Genomic DNA, 14,464 nt, shown 5'->3' with positions numbered 1-14,464 from the left:
CTGATCATCTTGATCTTCCATAACTCAAAGTTATTTTTACCTGAATACTTCTCAATGTTATACCTAGTGTTTCCCATTAACGCTAATCCTTCAGATTCAAGCTTGCGCCCCAACGATTGCTTTGATACTACTTATTAGGAAAAACGGTAGAATCACACAGAGATAAATCTAGGATAGCAATCCAAAAGTACCAAGCAAACACAAAGGAGAACACAACGATTTAACGTGGAAAACCCTTTCGGGAAAAAAAAACCACGGTACGAAGCAACAGAAATTCACTATGAAAGCAGAAATTACAAAGAGAGAAGGCTTACTCGATTTAAACAACCTTGATTCTCACCCTTACTCCACCCCTTTGAAACTCTAGAACTATTTAGAAACCCTTGGAATACCTCCCAATCCCGTTTACACCTATATTTATAGCCTATGGGAGAGTCCCAAACAAAATTGGAAACAATTTTCACAGATCCGGCGGATCCACAAAATTCTGCGCAAAACGTTCGATGTCATCGAAGTCAGGTCGATGGCATCGAACTAACACCCAAACTATCCAGAGATGACCTGATATTTTCTTTAAAATCTTGATTGCATCGATCCATGTTCAATGTCATCGAAGGTTCAATCGAACATCCGTCGATGACATCGAAAAAAGTGCCAGAATAGGTCAGTGACCAACTGGAGAAAATCCGAAAAATCTCGATGGGATGGAGAACTGTTTGATGTCATCGAAGGTAACATCGAACATACTGTCAATAGAATCGACAGACCCTGTATCTGTCTAGATTTAAGACATCAAATACAACATGCTTCATGCACTTGACGTTATAAGCCTGGTTTTTGGGCCAGATACTGTTCAGAGTGGGACCCACTTGATGAATGAACTGAAACTTACACACAAATTCCAGGTCAGCACGTGTTCGTTGCAGATGGCTTATTCAATCTTATCATCGGGGAAATGGACTTACGATTACTCTAAGTTAACTAAAAATGTAGAAGGGACCGCATCTTTCTAGATTGGCACTCGAAGACGAGGAACAGAAAATGGGTATTGGTTGTGGTTGTTGGAGAATGACAGTGGCTTAATTCATAAACTGACTTTTGTGGTCCTCTCTTTTTGAGATCGACATTACAACAAGACCATTTCAAATGTCGTACATTATATGTGGGTAAGAGAGAGGACCATCTCAATGAATTCCCACTATATATATGCATGGCTTGTGTCCTTGTTTCTCACCCTCGAAAGCACTTTGAATCCCTTTAGCTCCTATAGCTTTCTTTTTTCCTCGGGTTTTATGAGAATGAGGATGGCTGCTCACATCCTTGTACTCGCCCTTCTCGCATTCACTTGTTCTCTCACACATGCCTCTGACCCCAGTCCCTTACAGGACTTCTGTGTTGCCATACTAAAACCACAACCACCAGGTTCCTATTCTGTTCTTTGCATTTGGTTTTGACACTTCGTAATGCACTCACTATGTCGTCTCTTGATTTTATACATGTGAGATGCACCCACCAGTGTATTTGAAATCACATGTGACCACATATGAGATCCAACTCACCCATCAGGTGGGCCCAACTTCGTTGATTCCCTGGGCTCAGAAACAGACCAGATCATGCGTCTGGTGGGCCGAATTTGTAAAATGTAAATGCTCAATTAACATCTTCCTACCTCAGATGATGTTGTCGTGTCACTCGCCATATGAACTGAGCTAGATGATGTAATAGAGCCCACCTGATAAGTGGCATGGAGCTTTCATGTAAGGCCGGGACTACACTAGTGAGCTCAATTGGCATTTCTCTTTAGAACTCCTTCAATATTTGAAGGCGAGTGTTGTGCTTCTATCTTATGGTATCATTTATGTTGCAGTATTTATAAATGGGTTCGTGTGCAAGGACCCAAAGATGGTGCAAGCTGGTGATTTCTTCTTCAGTGGGCTAGACATGCCGGGCAACACTGCAAATAAGGTTGGTCTTTCCTTAAGTAGTTGTTTATGGGGTAATTAGCGCTTTACTTGATTGCTTGTGAAATTCGCATCAATCACTTTAAATTGTATCTGCATGGCTCTAAACGTGCGATTAGTGAGCGCTACGTTACTCTGAAATCTGGGATCCATCGCTAAATCCAGTTGTTCTGGGGAATTTTTGGAAGACCTGGATCGGACCTAGACCGCGCGTCGAAAGTCCGATGGCGATGATCTTAGGCTTTGCGGTCACCGAGTTTGGCTTGGTCTTCACCTCTTAAATCATGTCGTTCTGATGTTCTGGGTCGATTTGTTTGAGTTCGTAGTGAAGAGTGTGAGAATGGTTGGAATTTAATAAGCTTTTATGAAATCGAGTCGTGCGCTTGCGCGACGATTTTAAGCATTCTCACCGTTGGATTTCGACCCAATTTCACCCTCGAATCAGGATGGTTGGCCAGGCATATCCTAGTGATTGTGGACCTAGATTTTGTGACCGTTGAATTGAGTGTGGTCCGCCACGGTGATCTGTAAATCCGATCGAAAAGAAGCCTGACCTAGATCCATGGTCGGTGAGCTTAAGTCCGACCTTTCGTGGTTATAGGCCCACCGAAGTGCTTCGTTGGATCGAGAAAGGCGTACTTTGGTTATAACCTAAGTATACCTTGACCACTTGGGTTATTTCCATCATTCTCAGGCCTAGATCTAGGCCCTAAACCCCACTTCTCCTTTCCATACGAATTGTCTCTCACCCTAGCTTGGAAAGAGAGCGGAAAAGAGAGAGTGAGTGAGAGAGATTGGTTGGTGAATCAACTTGATTCGTCCTTGTTCTTCTTCACCTTTGAACCTTTACTTTGAATCGTTCCTCTGACGGTTCTGAGTTCTTTTGGGGTAAGTTAAACTAACCCTAATTTGTGTTAGAGCTTAGATTAGACTTGGTGTTGTTGTATCTCATTTCTATCCTTATTTTAGGGTATTCTTGCGCCGTTGACGAAGACAACTCGTCTAAATCAATTCGGCTATTCTTTCCTCGCTTAAGGTGCGGACTTTAAGTGTATAGGTTATGGTTTTCAAGGCTTTCAATCCCGGTTAGTGATTTATTCTTGTTATGGATGAGATTTCACATGTCAAATATTATGTTTACATTGCTTTCTTGATATGCATGTGCTATGTTGAGATTTGTGTATTCTAAGTGTATTTATAAAGTACCGTATACGTATAAAATACGCACCTATGTTTGCCATGATTTTTGGTCATGTATGTATGCTAGATGCATGTATGACAACTCCTTGGAAGAAGGAATTGTCTAAGTGCATGTATTTCAACATGCGTCATGTATGTTGTTCCATGGATGCTAAGTGTTTGTAGAGATGCATGAATGACCAACGTGTAATTGATTACACTAAATGCGGGCGTTGAGAAGTGATTCTCAATACTTCTATGGATGCGCATGATTTCCTTATGCATTTACATTCCAAGTTATTTAAATTCAAGCATTCCTATGCTTACATTTATGTTAAATTGATATTCTTCAGATGTGTATGCACCATGATTTGAGTGGTTGTTCCATTACTGTTTTACATTCCATATGAATATTTGTCGTAGTGTAGGATGTTTGGGACTATGCCTTAGTCCAGAAATCGGTAATTGACCCTTTGGTCGTGGTTGAGATTGCTTTCGCCACGTGAGACGCATTAGACGAACCCGAGTCGTATTAGAGTTGGCGGCGGTGGTTTGGCCACGCGGAGTGTTTGCGCACTCTATGTCGTTCAATTCAACGTGCGCTCGTGCTAGTCGAGTTCGTCAACTAACCCGATTGTCCGGTGTATGTTAACCATGTATGGGCGCTCTGCTTGAATCTAGGGTACCGAACTTACCAGTGAAATCCTAATAACCATGGTACACGATCCGCTAAGACTCATGAGCGGACATGGTGGTATGGGACACCGTGGTCGAGCGTCGGCCTACGGCTGGGGTGACGAGCCTCCCGTAGTGACCGGTGAGCAACTAAACTCGTGAGCCGATTATGGTGGTATGGGACACTATATTCGTGCTGTTGTCGGCCTACATTGATTGGTGACGAGCCCTTTGTAGTGACCTCGAGCATACCCGGATACCGCAAGGAGGTGACGAGCCGATCTGTGGTAGTAAGGGCATGAAAGGCGTGCATTGATTGGTGGCGAGCCCTTTGCTACGACCTCAACTATATGATCGTATGAGATATCTAGGATTGACGACCCTAGTATGGATCACTGTTTGGATGATGATATGAGGAAGGTATCTTAGCTTCCCAATTCTGCTGTATGAATTGGACTAATAACAACTTGGTAATCATATCCATGCACCGCATTTGCATGTGCTTTGTAGATGTGGCGCACTTTGAGGCGATGTCATGCGTAACGTAAGATGAAGACGCGAGGGTGTACGCGTGAGGGCACGCATCATATTGCATTCATACTGCATTAACAAGAGTACTTAGGATTTATTTAATTGTCTGCTTTATCATTCTTGTTTGATTGAGCTGATAGCATGTTAACCGATTGCCTTATTGTTCCACCGAGTTGATCACTCACTCCCATGTTTCGGGATGTTACACACCCACCGGACTCTGTCTTAGGCCCCGATGTTGCAGATGTGGATGCGACGTCGAGGCAGAGCGGGAGCATGACGAGGCTGCCTTCTCCTATATGCGGTTTTCGACGGGTTCTAGCGAGCCTCGGTCGGTTGCGCGGGACCTATGGGATTACTATTTTGGGATCTAAAATGATGTAACTTGTACTTATAATTTTGATAAATAACACTTTTACACGATCTGGTTGTATATGTAATTCGAAGGACTTACACTTGTACACATATTTTACTATAAGTCTTCCGCTTGCTTTATTCACTTATCCCTGAATCATATCTGCGTTTTGGCTTAATCTATCCCATGTTTATGTGCTAATACGTCAACATACATCATTCATTAATTATGTTGCATAAGTGATGTTTTGGAACTCGGGAGGTGAGTTATGCTCGACCCCGAATTTCGGGCGTTACAAGTTGGTATCGAGCATGATCTGGATTAAACCGGACATAGGTTATGGTCACACACCGCACGTTGTCACCACTATAGTGTAATTGGGTGCGGGTCTATCATCGCTTTGTGTTTGTGCTCCGTAGTTTCTATCGGCGAAAGTTTCCTGAAAACCTTTGCCGAGATCGAGTCTGTACCCTTACCTGATCACACACAGCGAACCGAAACCTGTTCTAGACCCTCTATTAATGAGTGTAGATGGTCTACCCTCCCATTATTCATTTTTAAACCTTCCAGAAATCGCTGTTTGTATCAGATTTCTGTCAGAATGACCCGATAAACTTCAAATTACACAAGGGGCCAATCGGGGCATTTTCCGTGGGACCCAGGGGGAACCACATCATTTGGACCAAGGAGGACCAGGAGGACCTCGCCAAATCGGCGAGGCATCGCCGATATGTCCAGAGACCGGCGATGCCATCGCCGGTTCGGCGGGCCAGGCGGGCCGGGCCGACGCGGGCCGATCGTCCATGAGGCTTGTGTGGCCCACCCCTCCACGGGTTTCACTTTAAAACCACTCCTTTTACCTATTTCCTTTACAAAACCCTCTTCCAAGCTCTCCTTTTCTTCAACAACCTCTCCAAACTCTCTCAAATCTCTCCCAAATCTTCATCTTCCTTCCATTTTCGTGCAAACCCATCACCCCATTCTCAAATCTTCTATTCCAGTGCTGATTTCTCCATTTTCCTCTCATTTGAGCCCTTTCATTCTCTTTTTGGCTCATAGTTGTGTGGAAGCTTCACCATCTTCCTATTTCTCTCTTTCTCTCATTTCTCATGGCCCTCTTTGAGATTGTGACGGCCATCTTTTCCATTTCTTCCCTTCTTTCCTTGATGGGGAAGAAGAGAGCGCCCGTGGATGAAGCCGGGTCGAGCCGCCCAACCCGTGCACGAGGCCGAGAGGTGCCGCCGCTAGCACGTCCGCCACGCCCGAGTCAGACACAGCGGGACCTCGATCCTCGAGCTCTGTCAGTAGGACCTTGTTGGCGGAATTGTCGCATGGAGTCTATGAGGGGCAGTCCTCTTTGAGGCTCATGTTGATCCGCGGCTCTTTGGTGAGTTCTTTTTGTTGGAGCGCCTAGAAGGGGCTGGTTGGGGTCCCTTGTTCGAAGGCGAGTATCGCGCGAATGCTAGCACTGTTCGGGCCTTCTATGCCAACATTCTGGAGCCTTCGCTGGATCCTCTGCAGTTCAAAATTCCCTGTGGTAGCGGTCGAGTTGGAATTGTCAATGTTGCTTTGATATCCCGACTCTTGAATGTGCCACTTGGGGAAGTGCATGCCAGCGAGAAGAATGTGGACAGTGTGCGAGAGAAGGATCGTCGCACCCGATTCTTGTGTGGTCGTCTGGTTGAATGGCTGCCGAATAGGAGTCTTCTGGCTTCTTTCATGACGGACGACTTCCGTTTGCTTCACCACATCTTTACGTTCAATGTATATCCAAGGTGGAGCAACCGCAGCGAGTGTACGCGCCTGATGGTAGATTTCCTATATCAGGTGGGGCAGGATGCGAAGTTGTGTGCCGACGTACGTCCTGCGTCAGATTATTCTCATCGCTCGTTCGAGTAGACGGACCGAGTCTCTTCCCTTTGGCCGCCTCATTTGCAAGATCGCACATGAGTTTGGCTATAGGCTTGGAGCCGAGAAGCCGGTCCTGTTCGCTATATCAACTTGAGGACCCTTAAGGCGATGGAGGTTGGTTACAGTCGGCTTGCCTCGAGGGTGAGGCCGGGTCGAGAGTGATGATGAGAGTTATGCTGAAGGTGGCGGAGTCTGAGGAAGAAGCAGAGCAAGACGAGGAAGAGATTGGGGCACCAGGATTCGAGTGATCGCTCTCCTCTTGTGGTGCCAGAGCAGGGCAGAGCAGATTGCCAAAGATGCCGTCTTACACGGCTTGAAGAAGGGCAAGGTGCTTTACGCCAGGAGATGGTGGATCTTCGAGGCTTGGTTAAGCACAAGTTCAAGAAGATGTCCCGGACTTTGAAGTCTATCCTGTGTTGCTTGCGGGATAAGGGTGCTCCGCCTCCGTCTCCTGACTCCGACGAGTAGCATCGTCGTGGCCGTCTTTGCTTTGTTTGGTGTTTATTTATGTGTGTAGCCGTTGTTGGCTTGTAGTTGGAGTTGTTGTAGTGTGGTAGCTGTTAGTGGTTGTAGTAGTTGTGGTTGTTTGTAGTGTTAGATGTTGTTGTTTTCATGCTTTACTAGTCGTGATTCATGTATTTTGTTGCACTACTTGTATTGCGACGATTTTGGTTAATGGAATGCATGTTGTTTGTTTTTGGAGTTGTGTTGTGATTGATCATGGAAGTGGATCGATCCGTGTTGATTTGCTAGTCGCACCGCTTTATCACTACGATGTTATTATGGGTATGGATTGGCTCACGAGGATGCGAGTTGAGATTGATTGTGAAGCGAGATCAGTGACGATCCATGGACCTGAGGGCGAGACTGTTACTTTCCCGGTTCAGGTCAATTACCCTATTCGTATTGATTTTTATTCTTCTCTGTAGGAGACTTCGGCCGAGTCGGCGTTGGTTAGTCCGCCGGTAGTTCAGGAGTTAGAAGATGTGTTTGAGTCGATTCCTGGATTACCTCCTCAGCGTGAGATTGATTTTGCTATCGATCTTATGCCTAGTGCGGCGCCCATTTCTTTACCCACCTATCGGATGCCTCCGAGTGAAATGGAGGAGTTGAGGAAGCGAGATAGATGGTTTGCTAGAATTGGGTTTTATTCGGCCCAGTGTGTCTCCTTGGGGAGCACATGTCTATTTGTGAAGAAGAAGGATGGTTCCTTGCGATTGTGTATTGATTATCGCGAGTTGAATTAAGTAACTGTGAAGAATAAGTACCCCTTGCCCAGGATTGATGATCTGTTTGATCGGTTGAAGGGGGCACGGTACTTTTCGAAGGTTGATCTGCGATCGAGGTATCATCAGTTGAGAATCAAGGATGAGGATGGAAGACCGCTTTTAGGACCAGCTCCGGTCATTATGAGTTCCTTGTGATGTCGTTGGTCTCGCGCCGGCCGTGTTCATGGATCGATGAACAGGGTATTTCGGCCTTTCTGTTTCGATTCGTCATTGTATTTATTGATGACATCTTGATTTATTCGGCGAGCCGCGAGCACGAGGAGCACTTAAGAGCGGTTTTGGGTACTCTTAGGAGCATCAGCTTTTCGCACAGTTCAAGAAGTGTGATTTCCGGAAAGAGGAAGTCAAGTTCCTGGGACATGTGGTGTCCAAGGAAGGTATAGCCGTCGACCTTGCCAAGGTAGCTGCAGTGCAGGATTGGAAGCCTGGTTCAGTTACTGAGGTGAGGAGTTTTCTTGGCCTTGCAGGATATTATCGACGCTTTATTCGGGACTTCTCGAAGATTGCCGGACCGTTGTCGCGGTGACACGGAAGGATTTGAAGTTTGCTTGGAGTGAGCGGGCGGAGTTCTTTTCAGGAAGTGAAGGACAAGTTGACGTCCGCCCTGTGCTAGTATTGCGAGCAAGGGGTTAAGTATATTATATATACCGACGCCTCTCGCGTTAGCCCTGGGTTGTGTCCTTATGCGGAAGGACGGGGTGATTGCTTATGCTTCGCGTCGATTAAGGAAACACGAAGAGAATTACCCTACGCACGACATGGTAGCGGCTGTCATCTTCGCATTAAAGCTCTGGAGACATTACCTTTATGGTGAGGAGTTCGAGCTCTTTTGCGACCACAAGAGCCTTAAGTATATTTTCACGCAGCGTGATTTGAATATGAGGCGGCGCAGGTGGATGGAAACATTGAAGGACGGCAAGTTCGATGTTTCTTACCATCCTGGTAAGGCGAACCTTGTGGCGGATGCGTTGAGTCGCAAGAAGGCTTTGGAGTTTGCGGCTCCGTTGATGATAGCCGAGTGGGAGATGTTGGAGTTCGTGCGCGATTTTGAGCGAAGCTTACGGTGGTTGAGCCGTATGAGGTTATCGCACACATTCGTGTACGGCCCTTATCGGCGAGAGGATCGTTGCAGCTCAGGCGGATGATGAGCTTTTGGTGAAGATGAGGCGGCGGGTTGGTACAGATGAGAACTCCGACTGGAGTGTTAGTTCTGATGGGGGCCTACGTTTTCGTGGCCGGTTATGTGTTCCTGACATCCCTGACTTGAGGCGTGAGGTTCTCGAGTTAGCCCATAGTTCTAAGCTTGCGATGCATCCAGTAGCACGAAGATGTATCAGGATATGAGGAGATCATATTGGTGGGATAATATGAAGGTCCAGATTGCTGAATTTGTTTCCCGTTGTCTCACGTGCCAGCAGGTCACGGTAGAGCATCGCCGACCTCCTGGGTTGTTGCAGCCCATGCCCATAGCGAATGGAAGTGGGACTTCATCTCTATGGATTTTATTTCTGGGTTGCCGAGGACGAGAAAGGGATTTGACTCTATTTGGGTGATCGTCGATCGATTAACGAAGTCGGCGCATTTCTTACCGATCGAGTCACTTACTCTGCAGACGAGTTGGCTAGGTTGTATATCAAGGAGATAGTGCGTCTGCATGGTGTTCCCCTGGAGATTGTGTCTGATAGAGACACGCGTTTTACATCTATCTTCTGGACTCGTATCCAGGAAGCGATGGTTGTGAAACTGAAGTTCAGACCGCGTTTCATCCGCAAACAGATGGGCAGACGGAGCGCGTGAATCAAGTCCTGGAGGATATGTTGCGAGCTTGTGTTTTGGATTTCAAAGACGGTTGGGATGATTGTCTTCGGTATGCGAGTTCGCGTATAATAATAGTTTCAGGCGAGTATCGGCATGGCTCCCTTCGAGGCGTTGTATGGTCGCCGTGCGAGCACCACATTGTTGGGCTGAAATTGGTGAGCGTAGTTTGCTTGGCCCGAAGTTGGTGCAGGTGACTTGAGAGAAGGTTGACATCATTCGACGTCGACTTCTAGCAGCGCAGAGCAGAAGAGTTATGTTGATACGAGGCGTCGACCGCTTGAGTTCGTAGTGGGAGATCATGTTTTTCGAAGGTCTCTCCTATGAAGGGAGTTTTGCGGTTCGGTAAGAAGGGAAGCGCGCCGAGATTTATTGGTCCATTTCAAGTTACGGATCGAGTGGGAGCGGTAGCTTACCGCCTTGCTTTGCCCACACCTCTTGCGGGCGTGCATAACGTATTTCATATCTCTATGCTGAAGAAGTACGTTCCTGATCCTTCGCATATTATCAGTTGGGAGCAAGTGCAGTTAAGTGAGGATGCCACTTATGTACTGCAACCGACACGTATTCTGGATAGAAAGGAGCAGGTGCTGCGTAGCAAGGTTATCCCTCTCGTGAAGGTGTTATGGTCGCATCATGGCGTAGAAGAGGCTACTTGGGAATCTGAAGCTGAGGTCAGGAAGACCTACCCTCCGATCCTCGAGGATTATATGAAGGTATGAATTTCGAGGACGAAATTTTCTTTTAGGGGGGTAGATTGTAACGACCTTGGAATTTTTGTGCTAATCTTTCCTTAAGTAGTTGTTTTTGGGGTAATTAGCGCTTTACTTGATTGCTTGTGAAATTCGCATCAATCACTTTAAATTGTATCTGCATGGCTCTAAACGTGCAGATTAGTGAGCGCCACGTTACTCTGAATGGGATCCATCGCTAAATCCGGTTGTTCTGGAATTTTTGGAAGACCTGGATCGGACTGACCGCGCGTCGAAAGTCCGATGGCGATGATCTTAGGTTATTGGTCACCGAGTTGGGCTTGGTCTTCACCTCAAAAATCAAGTCGATCCGATGTTAGGTCGATTTGGTTGAGTTCGGAGTGAAGAGTGTGAGAACAGTTGGAATTTAATAAGCTTTTATGAAATCCGAGTCGTGTAGATTGCGCGACGATTTTAAGCATTCGACCGTTGGATTCGACCCAATTTCACCCTCGAATCAGGAGGTTGGCCCGGGCATATCCTAGTGCTTGTGGACTTGATCGAGTTTCCGTGGCCGTTGAATTGAGTGTGGTCCGCCACGGTGATCTGTAAATCCGATCAGAGCGAAAACTCAGCTGACCTAGATCCATGGTCGGTGAGCTTAAGTCCGACCTTTCGTGGTTATAGGCCCACCGAAGTGCTTCGTTGGATCGAGAAAGGCGTACTTTGGTTATAACCTAAGTATACCTTGACCACTTGGGTTATTTCCATCATTTTAAGGCCTATATATAGTCCTTAAACCCTAGTTCTCATTTCCATACGAATTTTCTCTAACCCTAGCTTGGAAAGAGAGTGGAAAGAGAGAGTTAGTGAGAGAGATTGGTTGGTGAATCATCTTGATTCTTCCTTGTTCTTCTTCACCTTTGAACCTTTACTTTGAATCGTTCCTCTGACGATTCTGAGTTCTTTTTGGGGTAAGTTAACCTAACCCTAACTGTGTTAGAGCTTAGATTAGACTTGGTGTTGTTGTATCTCATTTCTATCCTTATTTTAGGGTATTCTTGCGCCGTTGACGAAGACAACTCGTCTAAATCGGTCGGCTATTCTTTCCTCGCTTAAGGTGCGGACTTTAAGTGTATAGGTTATGGTTTTCAAGGCTTTCAATCCCGGATAGTGATTTATTCTTGTTATGGATGAGATTTCACATGTCAAATGTTATGATTACATTGCATTCTTGATATGCAAGTGCTAAGTTGAGATTTGTTTATTCTAAGTGAATTTATAAAGTACCGAATACGTATAAAATACGCACTTATGTTTGCCATGATTTTTGGTCATGTATGTATGCTAGATGCATGTATGACAACTCCTTGGAAGAAGGAATTGTCTAAGTGCATGTATTTCAACATGCGTCATGTATGTTGTTCCATGGATGCTAAGTGTTTGTAGAGATGCATGAATGACCTACGTGTAACTGATTACACTAAATGCAGGCGTTGAGAAGTGTTTCTCAATACTTATATGGATGCGCATGATTTCCCTTATGCATTTACATTCCAAGTTATTTAAATTCAAGCATTCCTATGCTTACATTTATGTTAAATTGATATTCTTCAGATGTGTATGCACCATGATTTGAGTGGTTGTTCCATTACTGTTTTACATTCCATATGAATATTTGTCGTAGTGTAGGATGTTTGGGACTATGCCTTAGTCCAGAAATCGGTAATTGACCCTTTGGTCGTGGTTGAGATTGCTTTCGCCACGTGAGACGCATTAGACGAACCCGAGTCGTATTAGAGTTGGCGGCGTGGTTTGGCCACGCGGAGTGTTTGCGCACTCTATGTCGTTCAATTCAACGTGCGCTCGTGCTAGTCGAGTTCGTCAACTAACCCGATTGTCCAGTGTATGTTAACCATGTATGGACGCCACTGCTTGAATCTAGGGTACCGAACTTACCAGTGAAATCCTAATAACCATGGTACCCTGATCCGCTAAGACTCATGAGCCGGACATGGTGGTATGGGACACCGTGGTCGAGCCGTCGGCCTACGCTGGGGTGACGAGCCTCCCGTAGTGACCGGTGAGCAACTAAACTCGTGAGCCGATTATGGTGGTATGGGACACTATATTCGTGCTGTTGTCGGCCTACATTGATTGGTGACGAGCCCTTTGTAGTGACCTCGAGCATACCCGGATACCGCAAGGAGGTGACGAGCCGATCTGTGGTAGTAAGTGCATTAAAGGCGTGCTTTGATTGGTGTGGAGCCCTTTGCTACGTCCTCAACTAGATGCTCGTATGAGATGTCTTGGTTTGACGACCCTTGTATGGATCACTTTTGGATGGTGATATGAGGAAGGTATCTTTGCTTCCCTATCCTTCTTTATGATTTGGACTAATAACAACTTTGTAATCATATCCATGCACCGCATTTGCATGTGCTTTGTAGATGTGGCGCACTTTGAGGCGATGTCATGCGTAACGTAAGATGAAGACGCCGAGGGTGTACGCGTGAGGGCACGCATCATATTGCATTCATACCGCATTAACAAGAGTACTTAGGATTTATTTAATTGTCTTGCTTTATCATTATTGTTTGTTGAACTGATAGCATGTTAACCCGTGCCTTATTGTTCCACCGAGTTAATCACTCACTCCCATGTTTCGGGCGGTGTTTCACACCCACCAGACTGTCTTAGGCCCCGATGTTGCAGATGTGGATGCGACGTCCGAGGCAGAGCGGAGCCGGATGACGACGAGGCCGCCTTCTCCTATATGCAGTTTTTCGACGGGTTCTAGCGAGCCTCGGTCGGATGCGTGCGGGACCTATGGGATTACTATTTTGGGATCTAAAATGATGTAACTTGTACTTATAATTTTGATAAATAACACTTTTACACGATCTGGTTGTATATGTAATTCGAGGGACTTACACTTGTACACATATTTTACTATAAGTCTTCCGCTTGCTTTATTCACTTATCCCTGAATCATATCTGCGTTTTGGCTTAATCTATCCCATGTTTATGTGCTAATACATCAACATACATCATTCATTAATTATGTTGCATAAGTGATGTTTTGGAACTCGGGAGCTGAGTTATGCTCGACCCCGAATTTCAGGGCGTGGCAACACTGCAAATAAGGTTGGGTCCAATGTTACAGCAGTCAATGTGAATCAGATACCCGGACTCAACACTCTCGGTGTATCCCTTGTCCGCATCGACTATGCACCTAACGGTCTCAATCCTCCTCACACGCATCCACGGGCTACAGAGATCTTGACTGTCATAGAGGGCACACTCTATGTTGGGTTCGTCACCTCCAACCCTGACCATCGCCTAATAACAAAGATCCTAAATAAGGGTGATGTGTTTGTCTTCCCAATAGGCCTCATTCACTTCCAATTCAACACTGGCAAAACCAATGCGGTTGCCATCGCTGGTCTGAGCAGCCAGAACCCTGGTGTCATCACCATAGCTGATGCTGTCTTCGGTTCGAAACCACCCATATCTGATGATGTTCTCGCAAAGGCCTTCCAAGTGGACAACAAAGTGATTGATTTACTCAAGGCACAGTTCTAGATAATTAAACAGTTAAATATGTTATCCCCAAATAAGAAATGTTTTCTTAACCTATTATAAAAAAAACTTCTGCTTGAATAAGTCAGGTTAATAATAAAAGGTTTCATTTGATTGGTTTGACAAATTGTTCTTTTTCTAGTTTATTTATTTATTTTTTTGTCAATGAAGGCAGACGATTTTGATCACTAGGATCAGCATCGAGCAAAGGTAGAAGAAATTGAAGTTGAGCATCCGCATGGGTGGCAGAGCTAGGCAATCATTAGCCAAGAGAAACCAGATCACGAGCCCTGGCCCAAATTCAGCTGAATCCAATCATTTGTTGCACGAAAATTTGTACAAAATAGATGGACAGTTACAATAATGGCCAGTTAAAAGCAAAACCACCAACAGACTATCCAAAATACAAGTCTGGCCTACCAGATGAGTGAACACGCTTGCCTATGCCCGACCATTTCACTGCAGATATCTGGA

The 14,464-nt window shown here is 45.6% G+C and overlaps 1 protein-coding gene across 1 annotated transcript; it reads left to right on the top strand.

Annotated features, from left to right (window-relative positions):
* The first annotated feature begins 1,235 nt into the window (after positions 1 to 1,235).
* On the top strand, positions 1,236 to 14,075 carry LOC131252957 (putative germin-like protein 2-1). Its single transcript, XM_058253794.1, has 3 exons — positions 1,236 to 1,422; positions 1,868 to 1,965; positions 13,556 to 14,075. The coding sequence occupies exons 1-3, from the start codon at positions 1,293 to 1,295 to the stop codon at positions 13,991 to 13,993; spliced, it is 666 nt and encodes a 221-aa protein (XP_058109777.1). The 5' UTR covers positions 1,236 to 1,292; the 3' UTR covers positions 13,994 to 14,075.
* The last annotated feature ends 389 nt before the right edge of the window (positions 14,076 to 14,464 follow it).

Source organism: Magnolia sinica, chromosome 1, assembly GCF_029962835.1.
Source record: "Magnolia sinica isolate HGM2019 chromosome 1, MsV1, whole genome shotgun sequence".
Lineage (NCBI taxonomy): Eukaryota > Viridiplantae > Streptophyta > Magnoliopsida > Magnoliales > Magnoliaceae > Magnolia > Magnolia sinica.
Note: the sequence above shows the minus strand (reverse complement) of the source record. Positions and strands in the feature narration are given on the sequence as shown.

Coding starts and splice junctions, on each gene's coding strand:
- LOC131252957 (XM_058253794.1), top strand. CDS start 1,293: ATGAGAATGAGGATGGCTGCTCACATCCTTGTACTCGCCCTTCTCGCA. Junction 1,423..1,867: donor ACTAAAACCACAACCACCAG/GTTCCTATTCTG, acceptor TTTATGTTGCAG/TATTTATAAATGGGTTCGTG. Junction 1,966..13,555: donor CGGGCAACACTGCAAATAAG/GTTGGTCTTTCC, acceptor ACTGCAAATAAG/GTTGGGTCCAATGTTACAGC.